This window comes from Emydura macquarii, unplaced genomic scaffold (assembly GCF_026122565.2).
Source record: "Emydura macquarii macquarii isolate MOO-44397 ecotype Brisbane River unplaced genomic scaffold, CSIRO-AGI_Emac_v2 contig_1390, whole genome shotgun sequence".
NCBI classification, from domain to species: domain Eukaryota; kingdom Metazoa; phylum Chordata; order Testudines; family Chelidae; genus Emydura; species Emydura macquarii.
The window spans coordinates 2,574,326-2,595,824 of record NW_027131527.1 but is presented as its reverse complement, the minus strand read 5'-3'; the positions used below and the strand labels follow the sequence as shown (position 1 = coordinate 2,595,824).

General features: G+C 38.5%; 1 protein-coding gene across 1 annotated transcript; it reads left to right on the top strand.

Annotated features, from left to right (window-relative positions):
* Positions 1-7,865: 7,865 nt before the first annotated feature.
* LRIT1 (leucine rich repeat, Ig-like and transmembrane domains 1) lies at positions 7,866-19,966 on the top strand. The gene is made up of 4 exons (XM_067552928.1): positions 7,866-7,987; positions 11,887-12,353; positions 16,883-17,188; positions 18,954-19,966. The coding sequence occupies exons 1-4, from the start codon at positions 7,866-7,868 to the stop codon at positions 19,964-19,966; spliced, it is 1,908 nt and encodes a 635-aa protein (XP_067409029.1).
* The last annotated feature ends 1,533 nt before the right edge of the window (positions 19,967-21,499 follow it).

Here is a 21,499-nt window from a genome sequence, read left to right as displayed (position 1 = left end):
GATTATGTCATAGCCTGAGCATAGCCTGTATGAGAGACACCTAGGTAGATATGTGTGTGTCTCTTCATATGCTGAATAAAAGTACTCAGGAATCTCAGTATCCTGACAGAATTCTGAGATGTGTAATTCAGTTCTGAGTATCAACATTTTCTTTATACTTTCAATTTGATAAGGTACAGTACTCTAATTTTGCTATCCTAAATTTCTGTGCCCAATTGTCATGTGCTATTGAACAGATGCTGCAATTTGTCCCGCAGGTGGCTGCATTTCATTAGTGAATGAAAGTGAGTTTTGTGTGCAATTCGTGTATCAGTTTAATTTTTGCTTTGGGATCCTTTAGGATGAAAAGTGCTATGTACGTGTAAGACCATGATCATTAATTTACATGGTTAAAAATGTCCAAAGACCTTGTTCGTTCACCAAGAAAACAGATCACCATTTTCCACACTTGCGGATTAGTGATTTACATTAACAAGGGACATACTTAATATTTTTCCTCTGCTATTGTTTGAACTTGATATTTTCATTGCATAAAATGAATTGTTTATATAGTGTATACAACTGATTAGGTATATGGTGAATGAATGGTTTATTGACTTCTTGAATGGGGGAATGCATGACATTTTGCAGAGTTAGACGTATGTAGGGATTAAATTTGACAGGTTACCTTTGTAGGATGCATGAGTGATAAAGAAATAAGTGACAAACAGGCAAAAATCAACCTGTTACTAAGACGTGGTTTTTGCTCTTCAGGAATGCCACAGAATGTATCATCACCAATTTTTCCCTTAGTGAATGGCTGTATGATGGCTAAAATCTCCTGAGATGAAGCCATACAGATCTCATGCCCTTTTCTAAGGTGTGGGAGAACTGATCTTATTACTTTCAGACAGCTCATCTATTAGACAACATGTACACTACCACTGTCTAGAATTGATATTCTGTAAAAGGCTACAAAGATCCAAATCTTCTGATGTTTTTGCATATGGGGAATCCATACCACAAAGAGGTTACACAGGGGGATTCTGCATGAAGTTGGGATCTGTAATGACTGTTTTCTTGTTATTGCCTGTGAGAATGGAGGACATCTGTGGGAGAGGAGGGAAAGATGCATGGCTAGTAGAGCCATGAATATGCAGATCTAATAACCAGCCCCCTTCCCATTGGAATGCAGTAGTTACGGACACTACTTGAGCTCTGAGGCTGTAGATGAGGCCAAGGAATGGCCCTGTAGGTGTCTGAGGGGAGTAATCATTTCCCCCCTGGACCTCTCAGAGCCCTACTTCATAGAAACTGTTGTCTTGGGCTTTTCACAGAGGTCAGGGCATGGCCCTATGGAGTTGGTTATTGATTTTTAAAGAATATAGATCAAATTATGGTCTCATGAACTATATATGTCTCTCACTCTTGGTTTCCTATGGTGTAATGATTTATGTTATTCATTACTAACTGTAACAAAAAGAAACATAACTGATAGGCTTTAATATTCCATGCCAAAAAACATCAGGGTTTCTTCTTCTTTTTTTCATCCATGCACATCTAGAGGTTTACTTAATTACTTAAGTCCTATAGGTCTGGAGAAGCTTTCTTCATCAGCATTAAGTGCAAAATCCAATTTAGAATGACATAATGCAGTAATGTGCTCTCAACATGCATCAGTGAGGAGGATTTTTCCATTTCACAAGATGTCTTTCCAGAAGCTTCTTGAAGACGCATTTACCTAATGAAATTGCTTTAGTGTCTGGCTTGAGTTGTCTGCTCTCAGACAGAAGAGTGATAATAAGGCATTTTACAGCTTTTATTTATTATAAATGTATGCTATTTTAGACTACCTATCTCAAGTGTGGGAGGTGGTAAAGCAAAAATAAGAGTTCTTATGTTCTAAGAGTCCGATTAAAGAAAATTGACTCAGTAGGAAAAGATTTGATTTTTTTGACTCTCATGTTAGCTTCTAAATTTGAATCTTGCTTCTGATTCCAAGTAAGTGGAGTCTATTGATCTCCATCTACATCTGGGTTCAAAATTCTTTAAGGAAAATTAGATAAATCTGAACAAGAGATCCTGCCATTTTCAGGGCGTGTAAAATAAATCTTCATACCTTTATTGAATGCAACTTTACACTGCCTGCTTGCATCTTTTCCTCTGTCCCTACTAGTTTGTACCCAAATCCCCTATTCCTGTAATTTAAGGCCCTCTCTCTATTGCTTCCACAGAAGTTAATGGCATAGTTCCCATTGACTTCAGTTGGGGCAGGAGTAGGCCCAATGGCAGACAGTGTATTGCTGTACCATATTACCATTTTATCCTCCACTAAAAACGGAACATTGAACCTAAATACTAAAAAAACCCAACAACAACAACAAAAAAACTGCTTATAAGTGTTGCATACTAGGAGGGAATTAATTAATTAACATTAATGATAAATTAAGTAATGTTTTAATAGTTGTAGAGCAGTGTGATGGGATAAAGCACTATATATATATATATATATATATGTGATAAATATTATTAATATTGATGTATAGGTGTCTTCTATATTGCATTGCTGGCTGCACTGTCAACAAGCTACAGATCTGTGCTATGTGAAGAGATGAAAAAATTGTGTTGGGTTGCATTCAGTATTATTTGTGATTTAACTGAGGTCTGCATTTGCTCGTAGTGTGTTCATCCACATACCTCTTGTGTATCACTCAGGTACAGAGAAGTTTTTTAAACTCCTAATTATAATCCTAATCTGAAGGATAGAAGCATAGACATCTGCTCTTAGACATCCCCCTCAGTCCTTACAATTCTCAGTATCATCTCTCCTTATTGATCCTTCTGTCTCCTCTCTCACTTTGCTTCATGTCTTCTTTCATGTTGTCCACCCACTGGAAACATTCTCCCATTTCCTATAGATGAAGGCCCCTACTTTTTCTTCTTCAAATCCCCTCTTAAAACCTTCCAGCACTGACTTCTTCACCATCCTGAATGAAGCCATTCTTGCTCTATTAACTGTATTATGACACTCTGTTTATTCTGTATTTCACTTCTTTCGGGGAAAAAGCTTTATTGGCTTGAAACATTTAACCTATTTTATAGTTAGAAAGATATACAAATAATAATAGGCACTAAATGATAGCATAAAGAGTTTAGTGAGAAATAGTCAATGAAAGTTTAAAATGATGGACATTCTGGAAATCATGGAAATGTATTGTCATAAGATTTCTCTGGTTCTTTCTCACCTTTTTCCATGCATCTGTCTTTGAAATGTATGAACATAAGCCCCAAATTCAACAAATGTTTGAATAATATAACTTTTGTTTGATTATCGCATTGGTCTACCATGGTGTCTTTTTCTTCTATCTCATTCAGGAATGTGATCTTTCATAGTAATTAATTAGCAAATTTCTATAGCTGGTGTATAGCAATAGCAGCTGTTTAAGGGACACTTTTTTTGTCAGTTGTTATTTTTATAAAGTATATTTACTTCCAACCTTTCTGCCAGTCATTATTTACTTTAAATGTGCCTTAACAGAGGCAAAATTGAGGACTATGCCTTCATGAAACGAAACCCTACATTAAAATCACTGATTAATTTCTACGGATTTGTTATTCAAGAAGTCTCCTTTGGTGGTACTACATTGTTTAGCTGCTTAGAAAACAAAAACAGAGGAAAGGATGCTGTTTTTACAGAATCATTTTTCAGAATAGAATTCCACATTTAATAAGAAGGAATTAAATCTTACTCAGGGTCACAAGAATCAAACTGAAGGGAAGAAGTCTGGGCATTAAAGTAAGCTGATCAGTGATTACACCCAGAAGGGAAGGAGATAAGGGACACTGAGGGCTTGTCTACACAATGCTGGCAAAGTGCACTAGAGGGGTGTGATTTGTAAAGCACTTTAACTGCCCTTTGTAGACCCTGCTGGCGTGCTCTAAAAGATACCTAGTTTGTGTTAATGTAGTCCTTTCTCCCTTCTGGGATTTGGAGAAAGTGTTGGCTATTACTCCATAGTACATGTCCATCTGAGGAGATAACCTCATGTGACTGGGGGGCTGTCTTATTTGACACCACTGCTGTTTATGACCATTTTTTCCTATCCTAGAGCTGCACAGTGTCATTTTCATGACGTGGTGGTAGCTCCCTGGACTCCAAATCATTAATTTTTTTGTCTGTTTTCTTTATGCATCTCTTTATACAGCTGCAAGTCCCCAGTGATTCTGACAAAAATATTTTGGGTCTCTAGCTTCCAGTTATCTATTGAACAAAATGTCAACAGGTAAGAACACATGCTTCATTGGTGCTTTTCTGTAATTTATCAAAGCTAAATACAAACCAGATTCTGACTCCACAGACTTTTTCAGTATGTGCTTTATTATTCTGATACCATTTCCCACCAGCCTGTTGGATTGGGGATAATGGGGATGGGCAGTTACCTGCCTAAACACATTCTTCACTACAAATTGCTTATACTCATGCCCACTAAACTGTGGCCCATTGTTAGATATCACTGTGTCATACCTTGTCTAGCAAAAATAGATTTGATATGCATGATCACCTGTTTAGCTGTAGTATGTTCTAGTGAGCTCTCTCTGGGAGGTGAGAATAATTATCTAGGACAAGTACATAGTTTTTTTCCAGACAGCGTAAACAAATCTATGCCTACTTTGCTCCATTGCCCTTTTGTCAAATGCTCTAGAAGATGTGTCTGCAACCACCAAATCTCTCCCATGATTGTACTCAGTTCACAGATTATACATTTGTAGCTGAAAAAATAATCTCTCGATTCTTGAGGGACAGGGAAACTCTCAAAGTGTACAGAATAGAGCTGAAGAGTCCAACCGCCCCACAATTCATGCCTGTGAGAACGTTCCCCTTGCCTTAAGGCAGAGGCTAAAAGAGGAGCTGGATAAGCTTATTGTTTTGGGAATCACAGCACATGCCTAGATGAATCAGCAGAGTGAGTAAACTCGTTGATTATTGTAGAAAAAAAAAGATGGAACCCTTCACTTCTATATAGACCTAAAAGAATTAAATAAATGTGTAAAAAAGGGAACAGTTCCTGCCACCTATCAGGGAAGATACTTTGGGGGAAATGGCTGATGCCAAATATTTTTCTTTGCTCGAGGTGACAGCAGGGCTGGGCAATCACCCCACTGCTTATACCACTTGCTGCTCATTGATCACTCTGTGCATAAAGTGCTTGCAAGGGCTCGTCTTTATTCTGTGTCTGGTTCCAACTGGCTGTGCATAACAGCACAAGCTTCACATCACCCCAGCCAGAACCTTTTTCTGGGAAGCTCAGCTCTTAATGATAGTCCCTAATACCACCAAATAAATAAGGGGCTGCTTGAAGTTCTTTTCAAAGAATAATAAACGTTAAATATAAAAATAGCATGGGGAAAAATAATCCTTTGAGCACTCCTCAAAATTACTGATTTTCGCAAGCTTTGTGATCCAAATCATCACTGTACAGTTACTAGTGAAACAAACTTATGCAAAACCATGGCACTGTAAAATGTCTACTCAATAGTTAGCCCACACATCACATATAGATTACCTTTAAATTCTTCTTTCTTTGAATTCTTTACACATTGTTATAACACAATTGTTAGTGATATTTCATTCTGATGAAGAATTAAAAATGAATTCTATTAATTCATACTATATTCTGTAGTAAAAACTTTAGTAAAGGTTCTTTGTTAGAAATAATGTCCACTGCTCTTACTGTAATTTATCCATTAACATTCAGTAGTGTATCAGTTTTTCCTGCAGTGAACATGTATGTTATTCAGGAAGGGCTGAATGCTACCCCTTGATTCCATATCTGAAGGGTGACACAAAAGCAACTTATCCATAATGGGGGGGTTGTAGGTGAGGAGGCAAGTGCAGGTCTGAGGGGATGGTCCTTCTTTGAAGCATTGTCCCCCACTTCAACCCTGCAGTGGTTGCTGCCATAAATTCTGCAGACCCCATGTTCATCCCACACAGCTAATTGCCCACCCTAGATGGGAGGGTATGATGGCAGTGGCTGGTGGAGAAGCAGTGAGTCTTTAGGAGCTGAGCAGATATAAGGGTCAGGAAAGGCCTTGAATCTGTGTGAGGCACAGGGCCTCTGAATAAATGGCACTTACCTTTCCCAATCTCTCAGCACCCAAGAAGATATGGAATATATCTGAGTTTTGGGGGAAAACATTCCTGGCAGTTCTTCAGGACAAATCCTTCCCTTATGGCATAACCAGAGAGAAATCCTGCAAGTCAGTGTCTTTTAAAAAAGATTTACAATCTACTTAAAGTTAGATTGTGCCTGGCCCTTACTTGGTTACACAGAGGCGTAAGTGGGTGTAAGAATTCACTGTTTCCTTCCCTGGGTGCATGAGGGATGGCTGCAGTTTCACTCCAGGTACGCAGGGAAGCACAAGGGACTAGGCCCAGTGCTTCCCCCTGGGAGCAACTGGATAGCAAATAGGCAGAGCCAAGACCTCTTCCCACTAAGAGAACCTTGGAAGGAGGAAATGTAATGGCTGTGCTTTCTGATCTAAGGGCCAGTGAGCAAGACCAAAGGAAATTTCATTTCTGAGGTGGTTTTTTTTTTGTTTTTTTTTTCTTTTCGGACCTTAGTCCTCAGTAGAGAAGAAAACGACAGGAAATGGATTCATGGTAAAATGAAGAGAAATGTTCCTCTAGGAGAGGTAGAAACCTTTTTGCTGAACTCAGCAACACTGAGCATTGTGCCTCAAAACAAAAGAACCTAATCTCCTTTTCATCAGTTTTTACCACAATAACACCACTGAGTGAAATCCTGGCTCCATTAAAGTCAATGAAAGGCTGCCATTAGCTTCAAGATTTTACTGGAATTACTCCTGATTTACACCAGTGTAATCCAGGTCAGAATCAGCCCTATTGCATTTATATTGCAGCACCCAAAGAATTTTATCTGACTTTTGTTCAGTAAGCCTAACTTCACATCAGGCAAATTGGTTGAAACTGCAGTAAAGAACAGAATTGTCAGACACACAGATGCACATGATATGTTGGGGAAGAGTCAACATGGCTTTTGTAAAGGGAAATCCTGCCTCACCAATTTATTAGAATTCTTTGAGAGTGTCAACAAAAATTTGGACGAGGGTGATTTGTTGGATATAATGTACTTGGACTTTCAAAAACCTTTGTCAAGGTCTCTCATAAAAGACCCTTAAGCACAGTAAGCAGTCTTGGGATGGTTAGTCTGGGTAGTCTTTCAGGATTGTGTTAGCACTGCGACAAACACCTAGAAAATGTATGTATTTAATATTTTATTAAAGTTCTGGCTACTGTATCATTCTTAGTTTTATAACATCGGTCATACTGGCAAAATCAATTAGTCATTAAACTTGTTGGTTCTTTTTAAAAAAAAGAAAAGAAAAATCAATAAAACAATTTTTGATATTTTTGTATATTCTCAGTGGCTCAGTTTCCTGTAGTACTAGGATCCCTTTTTGAATATCCAAAAAGTCACTTCAGGAAAGTGAACTACTGACAACATCTATTAAAATAATATTTGTTTCCTCTGATACAAATCACAAAAAGACTGTGTTGTTTCACATCACAGTCACTGGTTTTCTGTTGGGATCCAGGATTCATGCTGCTCGCTGAGGAAAAGAAATGCTCTGTCTGTGCAGTTCCAGGAAGCAATAAGCACCTACATGAAAATAACTCAAGTCCCCATTCTTAATCCCCTGCCTATCCTTTTTATCTGATGGATTCAGCGAGGGCTGGAAGATCATTGTGCGAATGAAATGGAAAGAGAGTTAACAAGATGTAACCAGTCCCTGGACAAAACAATAGAGCAAAACCTTCACTTTGTCTAGTATCTGGGTGTCCTTCTCATGTGCAGGTAACAATGTGGATCACTCTGGGCTTGGTCTGCTGCTTAGTTTTTGGAGGACTGCCTTCGTCTCGCTGCACTTGCCCTTCCCAATGTAGCTGCACCTTCCACAGTCTCAATGAAGGAACAAAAGCAAGGTACGTTGATACACTTGTATTTCATCTGGAAGATTTTCTGTTCACCTTTGTAGAGATGTATGGAAGAAAACATGGCTTGTGTCATGGCTGTCTGTATGTTATTTTCCCAATCACTTTGTACTACAGCTTTATGCGCAGAAGGATTAGCTTCTGAGCACACTGTAATCTGATTTCAGAGAAAACATTTGGTGATTTTCTATACTAAGATAGAAGCAATATAATTAACATCAGTATAATGGTGAAGATGAATAAAATGGAAAATACTAGACTTTGTATGTGCAGAAAATGTCTTTAAGTTCTAACCCACCCTATTTTTCTGTCAAAGAGTTAATCAGGCTTGCTCTGTACAGTAGTTTCAAAGAAATTCATGGAGTATTTTCCTTTATTCCATTTATTTAAGATTCCTTTAATCAGAGGTTTTTTGAGAAGGAAACAGTCCCCAAATCAGAAGAAAACTCAAAGGCAGATTCCACACGTTAAATGTAAAATCTGAGAATTGTTTATTTCAGTTTCACAAAATCCCAACAAAGACCAGATTGAAAGTTCTTTATTTTTGGGATGAAGCACAATTTATTAGTATAAAAATCTTTTTTGAAATGTAGTAATTAAGCAATGTTTTGACTTAATAGGAAACAGGGCAAGCTTTTATAAGATATATTCACAATACAAAAAGAAAGAGATGGAGAGAAAGCAATCTCTTTTTATTTGGAATGTGTATTCCTTCTAGACAGGATTCTAATGGAGGAATTCAACAAAGAAGAATTAAAAACTGTCACCTATATTTTGATGCCAGTAAAATGGACCTGTTTCCTCAAGACTGTTCAGGTGCTATAGAAGTAGCATCAGTAGCTTTCCGTGTGAGAAGTAAGGTGGTAAAACAAATTACCTGTAGTTACTGAGAAGGAATGCAATAAAAATAATCTGAATTACCCCAAAAAGGCCATAGTGGAATTGCCTTCCAGTGACTGGGAAATACTGTAATGCTTTGTGGTAAATATGTTAAAAAGGCTGGTGTCCACCATTCTGTAAGGTGAATAATTGTCATTTTTATGTTATGATTCAATGATAAAACAGCAAATTTCCCAGTGGTAGAAGAGGCTTATCCCATAAAATAACAGTTTAGTGCTCAACACTCTCATCTGGAAAATACCATCAATAGCATAGTGTACATTGCTACACTGTAAGAACTTCTCATATTATTGAACCTTCTGTGCCATTCACAGAAAAGAACTGCATTATTGAGAAGTGTTTTCTGTCTCCTTGTTTTCTTCTTTCAGTTCTTGTTTTTTTCCTCAAATCCCCAACGCTCAGTTAAGGAGGGTGGGGATGAGCCTTCTTCCGAGCCTATCAGTTCTGTTCTGTTCTGAGTGTTGACTGCACCCTTGTGCTTGAGAGTTAAGTGAAGCATTTTTTCTCAACCTCCCAGGGTTGTGTGTGCATCTTCTATCACAGACTTAATGCTGTGGTAGAAATACTAAATGAAAGTAACTATGGTGTATACCTATCATAAATGAACAATTTTAACTGGAAGCTTGAAAACATGTAACTCTGGGAAGCCCCACTTAGCAAGAGCAGTTTAGCTATGTTATTTATTTGCACCAATAGAAGAGGAATAACCACTTTCAGCTAAAAATGATCTGGTTTTATAATATTCCATTTGTTAACTAACCACAGTCATTAGGAGATGGTCCTTGGATTATCGTATTACATTTCCCTCACAGTATCTCTTTTAGCATATGAAGTGGAACACCCTTATTTGATTCTGCTACTGTTTGTAAATTAAACTTTGTTTCATGTTAAGAATTTGCCTTCCCCCTTCTCCCTGTTGTTAGGCAAACCAATGTGCATTCTGTACTGTATTTTCTAAGATATCTGTGTCTCTGTCTTCCTTGCTGGTATCTACATTTTCAGAGTCAAAGTCAATAAAGAATAAGGATTTAGGATTTGGCCTTTAGAGATGGGAAAGGGCAATTATGTCATCTAGTTCATACTGCAGTCAGTGCAGGATTTTCCCCAGCAGTATATTTTCCAGTGCTTTGGTTCATTTACTTATAAATGCCTGAAGTGAAGTGGCTTCCATATATTACTGACTATTGACTAGTGACTATTATATAGTCCAATAGAGTTTACTATAGTTCTGATTTTAAGTAGTGTTTTGTTGATTTAATTGACTTCACTTCATGAACAGGAGATTCCAGGCAGCCTTTAATGTGCATTCCCCTTTTATATTCATTTAGATGGAATAAAGGGCCCAAAAAGTCAAAGGTGTTATCATGACTCTGAAACCATCCACACTGAACAGTTTTAAACAAGTTTTGAGTTTGGTATACAGAGACCTCAGCCTGCTTAGGACTGTGGTGAACACATTATAAAATTCATACCAAAGGTCTAATTTATTGATTTGAAACGTACAAAAGGAAAAGAATCAAAATGAGGTAATGAACATTGAAACTGAAATTGATTGATTATGTAAAACAAACTGAATCGAAACCTGACAACGTCTCTTTTTGGAGACCGTGAATATTGGTTAAAATCTCTTATTCAGTTTAAACAGTACTTCTTGGTGGGGAAGGAAAGCCTTAGTCCTCTTGTTCAATCTTTAATTGGGAATGATCGTCACTTTCCTACTTTAGACAAAACAGACAGACACAGAAGGAAGAGAACAGATAGGATAGTAAAGATGAGGGAAATATGGCTTTTGCTCATATTCTCAGGATACAGGGCAGCTGATCAGTCAAAGATGAATGTTTTGGGCTGACAGGTTGTCCATGACAGCTTTTACTGTGGACTCCAGCTCACCTCCCCAGTCAGGAACATCTTCTGGTTAGTCTGGTCAGTTTCTTCTCCTTCACTGGTCCTTCTCAGACTGAGCAGAGCTGAATGGGCCATTTCATCTCGCTGTGCTGGTGCCGTGCAGTACAGTTGGTTTCAGAGTCACGTGAAAAGCTGAGAGAGAAAGGCCAGGAGGAAGATGGGGGGAGGGGGGAACAGAAAGGAGCATGATGGGTGGGGGGAGATAGAGTAAGATCTCACACATATCGGATTGAGGTCCTCGTTGGTGCAGTAATGATGCTCAAGTGTCCCCACTGAAGTATCAAGGTCTGGTGTCAAGTCAACAATCCTTCAACTGCAGCCATGGTGGTGGTAAAAAGTTACCCATTTTCTCCCTCAAAGTCTCTTTTTGAAGGTCCCCAATAAGGCAATGGGTGGAATGATCCATCCTCTCTTTATTTTGTCCACCAATGAGGCCTAATTTCCAGCACATGAATTTTGGTTAATTGATTTCCAGTTCCATAGTTTTTGTGTTTACCAAGCAGCTTCTTATTTGGACTAATCAACCTTTTTATTTCTTTTGCACCTTTTCCAATCAACATTGATTATCATAGGTTATTGTGACAGTTTATGAACTTTCACTATTTTTCACAGTTGAGCTCACAATTAGGATAAATTTATAGGCCCAATTATCACAACTCCTCTGACCCCTACCTCAGAGAGGCTTGTTTAATATTTTACTCTGGTGGCTCCAACTGGTAATCTGTGTTTTAACATGTACTGGCATATTCTCTAGTGCAGGATGTTATGGTCACAATTTTCAGAAAGTGAATTAAAAATAAAAAGAAGAAAGATTTCACAAGCCAGATTCTTACCTAATATAAATAGATGCAATTCACTGGAATTCATTTACACCAAGACTGGATTTGATCCCATGCACCTAAATTGCTTTGATTTTTTTACATAGCTGAGTCAGTTATATAGACATAGATAGATCAATGGCTGGTAAGTAAATGAACTAAAGAAGGGGCTGAAAAAGGGAAAAGCAGATACAAATAATAGGTTAAAATAAAGTAAAGAGATTTCAAAATATAGAAAAGTAATTTTAGTATTTTTCTTCCAATTAGAACTGTGCTGTGCAATGACCCAGAGATGACACTCACGCCTGTGAACATCCCAGGAGATACATCCAAACTTCGAATAGAAAAGACAGCGATCAGGAGAGTACCAGGAGAAGCTTTCCATTCTCTCCGTAAGCTAGAATACCTCTGGATGCCCTACAATTCTTTGGCTAGCCTCAGTGTGATTACTTTTAGGGGTCTCCGCCGGTTACAGGAGCTGAGACTCGATGGGAATGACTTAGTTTTATTCCCATGGGAAGTTCTTGCAGACATGCCCCAGCTAAAGCTGCTGGATTTACACAATAATGAACTCACCTCAGTACCAGCAGAGGCTGCTCGTTACATCAAGAACATCACCTACCTGGATCTGTCTAGCAATAAACTCATGACTCTTCCTCAAGATCTTATTTCAACCTGGGCCAACCTCCAGGCTGTTCCTTACTTCCCCAATGACAATTCCAAGATCATTTTAGGTAAGATAATTAAATAAGATTGGGCAAATTAGAATGCACCGAGATGAATATCGAGCATGCAACATACAATAGCAGTACTTTTTATACTGCTCCTTCACTCTAGGAAGAAAGTGTATTTTATTAAAAATACGTTGTTGTTCCTATAGGCCTCCTGCAGGCTGAAATCCCCTGCTGAAAGTAAGGACAGCTACAGATCTTCATACTATCTGAACAACCATGGTTTCTAGAGTAACTTTTTTTTAATGGGTAGCTTTGCATCTGTAATAGTGCACTGCATGCCCCTACTTTGCTATCCCTTCCACCTCAAAAATTCAGCATCTCAGTTACAATCCTTGCTAAAGATGACTGAATGGAGATCTTGTCCGAGCCCATTAGTGCCGCTCCTTAATGAACCAGAGGAGTTGCTGCTGAAAAATGCAAGGCATCCCTTCTTTCATGGGCTAAAGTTGCTGCATCAGCAATGATTCCACGTGCTGTTGGGCTAGAGAAGCAAGGAACTTTGACTGACCAATGAACCCAGCTTTCAAGTATGGAAGTATAGAGAATTATGGTAGTAGACTACAGACTAGACCCCAAACATAGCATTTGTATTTGCTGGTGTTGACTGGAGCACAAAGGGACAGAAGCTCCAAATCCCACAATACACCTTTTTCTTTTTTTAAAACAGTACCTAGATACTATGGTGATGAGCATTTTCAGGAGACCTTAGAGAGATTCATGATCATTATATCTAAATTCACTGGGAGAACCTTGTTCCACTGCTGCTGGGCATATAAGATGTGTCTTGTCAGCCATAAAAATGCCGTAGGCATATCCTTATTTTCAGAGTCTTGTTTACCTGTATGCAAAAAGTCAAACAGCAGTCTCCAGAAAGCCATCAGGACAGAAATGTTTCTATGAACAGGCATAATGTTACTAGCATTTATTTTCAGCTGGCAAACCTGGTTCTCTCTGTAGTATAACTTTAAGGGGAACAGAAATTGGTTTATGTGGTCAGAAAAACAAGTTATCTTGTGAACCATCTCAAATGCAGTAACCTAGAACAAAGTTATGTAACGAGCATACTGAGATGTTCAGGGGATTGGTTATGAGTCTTTTACCTCTAGGTCACTTATTCAAATCCATCTCAGGATAGTGATGTCTCCAGGTTGTTGCCATCTGCTAGTTGTTTGGTAGACTATGAAATGAATTGATGGTCTCTAGGCAGTTCTTAGTGGTTATGGACCATATCCTCAATTGGTATAAACTGATGGAGCTCCACTGACTTCATCTTACACCTGAAGATGTGACTCTTTATGTCCATATTGCATACATAACCACACGATATTTGGCATCAAGTCACACTCTTGCTGACAACCTCATTGGAGAGGACATGAGTTACTCTTATTCCCAGAGGTGGTCCCCATAGAGTGAAGAAGCTTACAATGCTGCTGCTACTTTTCTTCTTCTTTTTCCAGCACTACAGTCACACTTAAAAGAAACCCACACATTTTTAAAAGAAAGAATCAAGTTGTGGTCCATCCAGTTTTTTAGTATCTGTGCATTTTGCAAGGTGGTATATACATTCTTAACAAAACAAAAGATGTGTTTGCTATTGCATGGTCCCTATCATATTATAGAATGTTGTTAGTAGCATTATATTGCATAGATCTCTTTTCGTGGAAATGTTACTTCATGATATTTCATTATATGGATTATTACAGTATTTGATCAGGAAGGGTTTTTGTGCTGTTACTTTGCCCAACCTAAGACTGTCTTGCATAATCACCTGTAGTTTGCTTGTGCCAGGAACTTAAGAAACCCATACAGAGAAATGTATGTGGAGATATCAGGAGAGGTTCATACTACAATTCATAGACCGACCCCCTGACCCTTAAATTCCGCTCCAGATTTCCCCTCTGTGCACATACACAGGGATTGTAGTGTGGGAAGTCCATGGATTTTAGAAGAATGGGTTTGGGGCACACAGCTGCATCGTAAATTTCCTTCCTGGCCATGGCTCTTTCTCACTGAAGCATAAAAATCTATGAATAGCAAGGATTCAATCATTCCCTTTAGGTCTGTAAAGCACATTATTCTGAATTCTCTTCAAAGCCTCTGGTTTTAGGTTTTTATAATAAAAGTATTCTAGAAATAGCTTGGTGCTTTCTTGATCTTCATGGCTTTCATTGTCAGCCTAGTGATGTTCTTTTCTATAAGAATTGCTTGGATGAGGCATCAAAAATTGAGTAGGGGCTTGAGGAGTGATAGGGTGATTGATCATCAATGGCTGCACTGGCTCATGTGTCACACACTGACATAGATTCAGTTAAATGTGAAGCTAAGAATCTGGATCATCTTCCAGGAAAAAGCTGCAGAAGAGACAGAGGAAGGGCCAAGAAATGGGCAACAGTAAAGGGATTAGTAGTGTGGTGCTTAAGTGAGAGAGAGAGAGAGAGAGGAAGTCTTGACAACTACTCCCAAGCCCTTTTTTTGGAAAATAGAAATATAGTAGACTGGTTATTTATGTGACTAAATTGGTATTTCCCACTGTTTATTTGTCTATTTCTATGGCAAAAACATTTTCACGGTATCTACTGGACTAGACTCACATAAGCCTTGAGTCCTGAAGTGAAAAAAGGAAAGTATTGCCAAGATATCTAACAAATGGCTGCACTGTGAGTTTAGAAGAGGGAAAAGTGGATTTTAGAGTCACTTCTTATTTTCACTCCCAGAGAAAGATTTTCAATGGAAGTTATTCCTTTTGGGTTGTAAAATCTGTGCCAAAGGCAAGAATGAGGAAGGCCCATCAGCAAATAAGGTATTCCTGGCTCCTCCCCATAACTGACATGTTGCAGGTATTGCTATACTAAGGAGATGGAAGGCGGGGTGGAGGAATAGTTTTATACAAATGCTCATCTATCCATCTCTGAACCACTCTGAACCGGTCCATTCTGGATCTTAATTCCAACACTATCCTTGCTGTCATTGACTTCTAGGAAAGACCCAATCCTAGAGCAGCTCCTCAGGCCCCTTTTGCCTGTCAGCCCACACTGTGCCTGGCTCCGTGTAGCCAGTATCACAGCCCCTTGGAGCAGTGTTCCTCAGAGATGAAAGCTGTGCATAGGGGGAAAGAGAGGGGATGTCACTTCCACTCCAGCTGCACCAAGCCACCTCATCCACCCATTCTAGCATTTTGTTTACTTTTTTGTTTACTTTTTTTTATTGTTGGTGCACACTGAACATAGGTTTTAGATAGTTCTTTTTTACTTTTACTTTTTTTTTTTTTAGTCCTTTTTACTGAGTAGATAAATACATAATCTCCTTATATGTTATAGTAACCAAGGAGTGAGTACATGCCCACATAGAAGGCATCTGAGGACCATAACCAAAGGCTGAGCCACAAGAACTCGAGAAGAACCTTTTAAAGAACCAAGCTATGACCATATAATAAAACCATACTTCAAACTGCCTGTGACCCATCCATGCCTAGGGTAGCTCACCTGAAAAAGCCAAGGTCAGGGCAGGATGCAAAAGGAGAGCAGATTCTCCCAAACTGGTGGCTAACACTGTAGTAAATTCACCAACCAGTCACAACCAGTGCTTCTGATCCCCCACACTGGTTATCAAGAAGCTAAAAACAAGAAGTTACAGAGCCCCCTTATTGCATTTCAGTCTCAGGCTCCCAATCAACCACTAGGTCCAGTAAAGGGATAAATTAGAGTGGTATTACGGGTAAGATCCAAACTCGTATTTGTCTGATAATGTGGCTGACCTTTTGGGGTCAGGAGAACTTTCTGGTAAAGGGAGTAGAGTTTTAATAACTTATCCCTTTCCTGGCCATTCCTTAAGTGGTATAAATGCTGGGAGAGTTAGTGTAAACTGGGTAAAACTAATAGCTGTTTGATTTCTTGTCACCTATTTTCATCCAATACAGCTGGCATACAAGTTTCCAAAGAAATGTAACTATGTGGAAAGTTTGAAGGTGTGCTGTCCAAATAGCCAGTTTTGTGCTAGCGGGAGACAAAGAAACTTTAATCAAAATTTCAAAACAGAGCAACTCTAAAACAGCAGAATGAGTTCTCTTCAAACTTTGCACAAACGCTCTCTTTCGCTTCCACAATAAATGTGGTGATTTTCAGGCCAATTATTTTTGTCAAGCCAAAGATATTTAAGCTGAGAGCAATCTTAATTAAAGAGAGTCTATTGTCTCCTCCTAACAATCTGTTTTGGTTGTCTGAATAATCTTACTTTTCACTTCCATAGTACTTTTTCATCTACAGGTGTCAAAACACTTCATAAAGCTGTGTTAGCTCCATGTTACAGATGGGGTAGGTAAGGCTCAGAATGGTCCAAGCCATATAGTGAGGATTGAGACTCAGGTTTCTGGACTCCAAGGTTATATTCCATATGCAAGGCCTCAAATGCCCCTAATTGGAAACAGACTAGGAGCCAGTCACCATTTATCTATTAAAGAATATAAAGTGAAAAATAGTAATGGAAATGTTGGTGGCAGAGTGACTAATAATGGTTATGATTTCTCTTCACAGGTTTGCAGGATAATCCTTGGGTCTGTGACTGCAGTCTGTATGAAATGGTCCATTTCCTAAATTTTCAGTCTCCTAACATAGCATTTATAGAGCCAAGACTGAAATGCTTCACCCCACGGAGTCTTGCTGGAGTCTTCTTCAGTCAAGTTGAACTAAGAAAATGTCAAAGCCCTGTTGTACATACATCTGTAGCCAAAGTAAAGACCATATTAGGTAGCACTGTGTTACTGCGATGTGGTACTACTGGGGTTCCCATTCCTGAACTCAGCTGGAGACGGGCTGATGATAATCAACTCAATGGCACAGGTGGGTTCTGCTTATTTATTTCACATTGTATGATTGGAAAGTAAGCTTGTATTTTCTGAACACCCAGGAGCAAATATCAGCTTCAGCTCTTCCAAATAAATAGAATCACTGTATATGCCGCATGCTGAATAAGAAAACAGGAGGATAGCAAGAGAAGAAAGTTAACACTGTGACTCTCTACAGTATTTGTGATTTTTCAGAAGACTCATACAACTAATCCACAATTCAGTGTGAATACGTTAATATTTATAAATCATATAATTATCATATGAAGCACGTTATGTTTTCTTTGTTCCACAACAATTGCACTGCAGTAGTGGCTCTCAAGCTGTTCTCTGCACAGTACTTTAGGATGGTTTGCACACCTGTTTGCATCACAAGGCTGAAGCCTGTGCAGCTGAAATAAGAGGCACTCTAAAATTAATTTTAATTACATATTAAACAGCCTTCCTAAAAACCTAACCTGTAGGCTTGCCATGGCCCCATTGTGTGCTTTTGCATGTCTGCAAAGTTGGATTGCTATCAAAACAGTTAATAGATCTCTGTCAGAGGTTTCTGTGATGTTTTTGTGCCACATTAAACATGGCTTTACCACCTTTCAGTCAACAGTTGTCTGGAAAAAATACAGTACCTCTTAGTGATAAAGTTTTGTCATGAACACTATAATATGACAGTTGAAATATTAACTTTTCTGAAAGAGCGAAAGGAAAAACTGTTCTCATTCTAGTTGTAAGAGTGATGTAGAATGGGCCCAGGAGATTTGGAAATTGTTTTCTGCTAAACCTCCCAACTCAATAAATACTTAATCTGTAAGGAGCAAAAGCCTTCAATTATTTTTTGTTTGGCTGATTTGATTCGATTTTCATTAGAAAGAGTCCTGCTTCGAAATGCTGGATCTTAACATGCTTAGATTTTGGGGAAGCTTGGATCCCAATATGAAAGCTGAAAAATTCATCTCTATTTTAAACTAAAATCTCATTCAGAAGATGGAATTTGGGAAAGGATAAAGTTTGCATGTGCTTTGATTTCCATATTTACAGTCTTAAAAACATACTTTTTGCATCCTGCATTGTCCAACTTCCTTTTTTTCTTCAAGTTTTCTTTTCTTTCTGTACAAATGTAAGTTGATAGGGAGAGAAGGGGAAGAAACTCTATTTAGAGCCTCGTGGAAAGTAGAGGGAGAAAACTAAAGGTCAACTGTGTGTGTACTATTTGTTGACTATCTAATTTTTGTAAGGTTCTGAATATTTAACATGCTATAAATACTCACCTTAATTCTACAACAAAAAGCATATTATTTCCCAGCCATTTGTCTCTTGTCTACTCGTTCTAGGAGCTACCATATATATGTCTTGGAAGATAGTCTCCTCTTGAGCAGTGATTTTCTTTCATGTGAATCAGAAGTAAAAAGTATATTGACTCCTCTAAACACAGCCTTCTTCACTCTTATTACTGCACATTCTAACAGAGTTTGACATTCATATGTTGTTTTTTTAAGGATAAGGAAAATCTTGTTTTCCAACTATAGCTTTGCCCTGATGGAAAAATTCCATCATATTTTTGGAGGAGTGTGTGTGGATGAACTAGATCAAGTAAAGTGATCTTGACAGTAGTCTAACAGCTAATATCCTTTCATTAGGTTTATTTTGATTTCATAATATTTTGGGTAACAGAAAAATGATCATTATGATAGGTCTAATAGTCATTTTGCTGAATTAATCTTAATATTTTACATTATATCCACGTTTGGCTATTTTTTTTTCAGTGCACCAGGAAATTTCTAGTGATGGGATGAGCTGGTCTATTCTAGGCTTACCTGTAGTCTCCTATCTGGATTCTGGAGAGTATATCTGTAAAGCCAAGAACTTCCTAGGGGCTACAGAGGCTTTCATATCCCTCATCATCACTGATTCTGAAGGCACCGATGACCCTAATGCTAATTCTAAAGGAGTATGGAATGGGAAGGTGAGTGGGATGGAAGCAGCTGCTTATAATGATAAGCTGGTGGCTAGGTATGTTATCACAACCTCAACTTCACCTACACTAGGTGCCAGACCAGTCCGTGTCAACACAGAAGAGAATCTAGGGCTCCAGAATGAGGCACAGAATATGGTTAAGGAGCAAAATAACAATCCAAGAAACCTTCTATCAAGTCTACCCACTGGCCAACAGGAGCCGGAACGTATAGTGAGGTCTGTCAGAGTGATTGGAGACACTGATCAAAGTGTCTCATTGGCCTGGAAAGCTCCACAGGCAAAGAACACAACCATATTCAGTGTCCTTTATGCCATTTTTGGAGAAAGGGACATGCGTAGAATCAGTGTGGAGCCAGGTAAGACTAAGATCACCATTGATGGGCTGATGCCAAAGACCAAATACATAGTGTGTGTCTGTGTGAAAGGGCTGATCCCCAGAAAGGAGCAATGCATCATATTTTCCACAGATGAAGTTGCCAGTGCCGGTGGAACCCAAAAACTCATTAATGTGGTGGTGATTAGTGTGGCCTGTGTCATTGCTGTCCCTCTAACCCTTGTGGTCTGCTGTGGGGCATTGAAAAGACGCTGCAAAAAATGCTTAATGCGGAAACCCAAGGAAGTTCAGGACTCCTATGTCACATTTGAAAGCCTGTCTCCAGGAGCCAAAACTAAAGGAGTGGAAGGAGAATACTTAACTAGACACACCCCGGATGAGTCTAATAGGCTGCTGTCTGCACGATCTAGCATGGACTCAGAAGCAATACCAAAGACAGAGGGGCAACCCAATGAGTACTTTTGCTGATACAGTATTATAAGGCTAATTGTTGCCATGTTAGACAAACACACATGCACACACAAATGCATATGACTGTTTACCCTGCAGATCACACACCACTGTGTGATATTTCAGGTCAGTATGTCAATAGTAATGTATACTAACATGTTCAAGAGAACAATGTGAGAAGACTGGTTATACTCCGCTCTTTTGGAACATTTTGCACAGTTTTGTTTGCTGAGTTGCGTCTAATCAGATAGACACAAAAGATTTCTGTGATTGTTCCTAAATTCCCCTGGGATAGTGTTCCTTTGACAAAATGAAGTCTGCTCATTGAATATCAGAATGTTAAGTAATTTTGTCAAATACATTCTTGTGATTTGTTGTTTTAATATCTGGCTTGTAGTACACTAAATATTTTAATATCAACGATGTTGAACTCCTTTAGGATGACATACAATGAAGTTATTTCCAATGATGATAGAAATTTAACTACATATGTTTTGAAGATTCATAGGCTCATTGGGTACTCCCAACACAATTAAAAGCTTGTGTGAAAATACCCATCTTGATGCTTGATAGATCATGAAATGCAAACACACAATTAACTATAAAATGTGATAATCATAATTATTATTACATTAATGTACTGATTTGAGAAAAAAATAGTGAAGAGCAGCAATCAAGAGGAAAAAACCCCAGACATAGGGACTAAGAGTTCTGAGATTTATTTTTGTGATGCTATGGCTTGAACAGGGCCAGCTATGATTTATGAGAACTATCATTTAGTGCTGTATGTAAGCACTATGGTTGGCAATCATTTTCCATTATTGCTATAGTTAGCATAATTTGTTGTATAATGACTTTGCTAGTTGCAATCATATGATGGACTACATGCCAGATTGTCTAAATATTATAATTTGTACACGGTTTGTTACCACGATAATATGGATGCAATCCATGGCCTTATCCACATTAGACCTTTTTGGAAAGTCTCCCAGAGTTGCACTGCCACCACTACAGCTCCATTGTAGTGGGACCAATAATGTAGACAAAGCTCAGGCAGCCATTTGCATTTTTGTCCAAGTGTCATTTAGACCTGCTTTGAGCAGGGTTAGATGAGACAGTGGTAAAACCTCTGGTTGGCTAGTCTACACATATTCTTACATCGTTGCTACCACTGGTGGAGCTGCTCCAGTGGTAATATAAAGGTAAGAAATTTCCCAGCAAAGTCTAGTGTAAGCGTGGACCATGTTACAACACTGTTAAGCTGTTTCAAACACTTTGCAGATCTTAGGGTGAAGAGGTTCCAGAAGCCACTTAGATGTCCCCGGTCCATCTAAACTTAGTTTTACAACAGTATAAACTTATCAACTACTAGAACCTGACAAATCTAAAGAAGTTTGGCATATGATTGCTCATTCTCAAAGCAGTTACCATTTGAATAATTTTCCACTGCAATCCATACATAGAAATATTATATATAGCCTCTTTCACTTTTTAATAAATATTCTTCAGGTCACCTCATGACAAAATGTAAACATTCTGCCAAATGATATT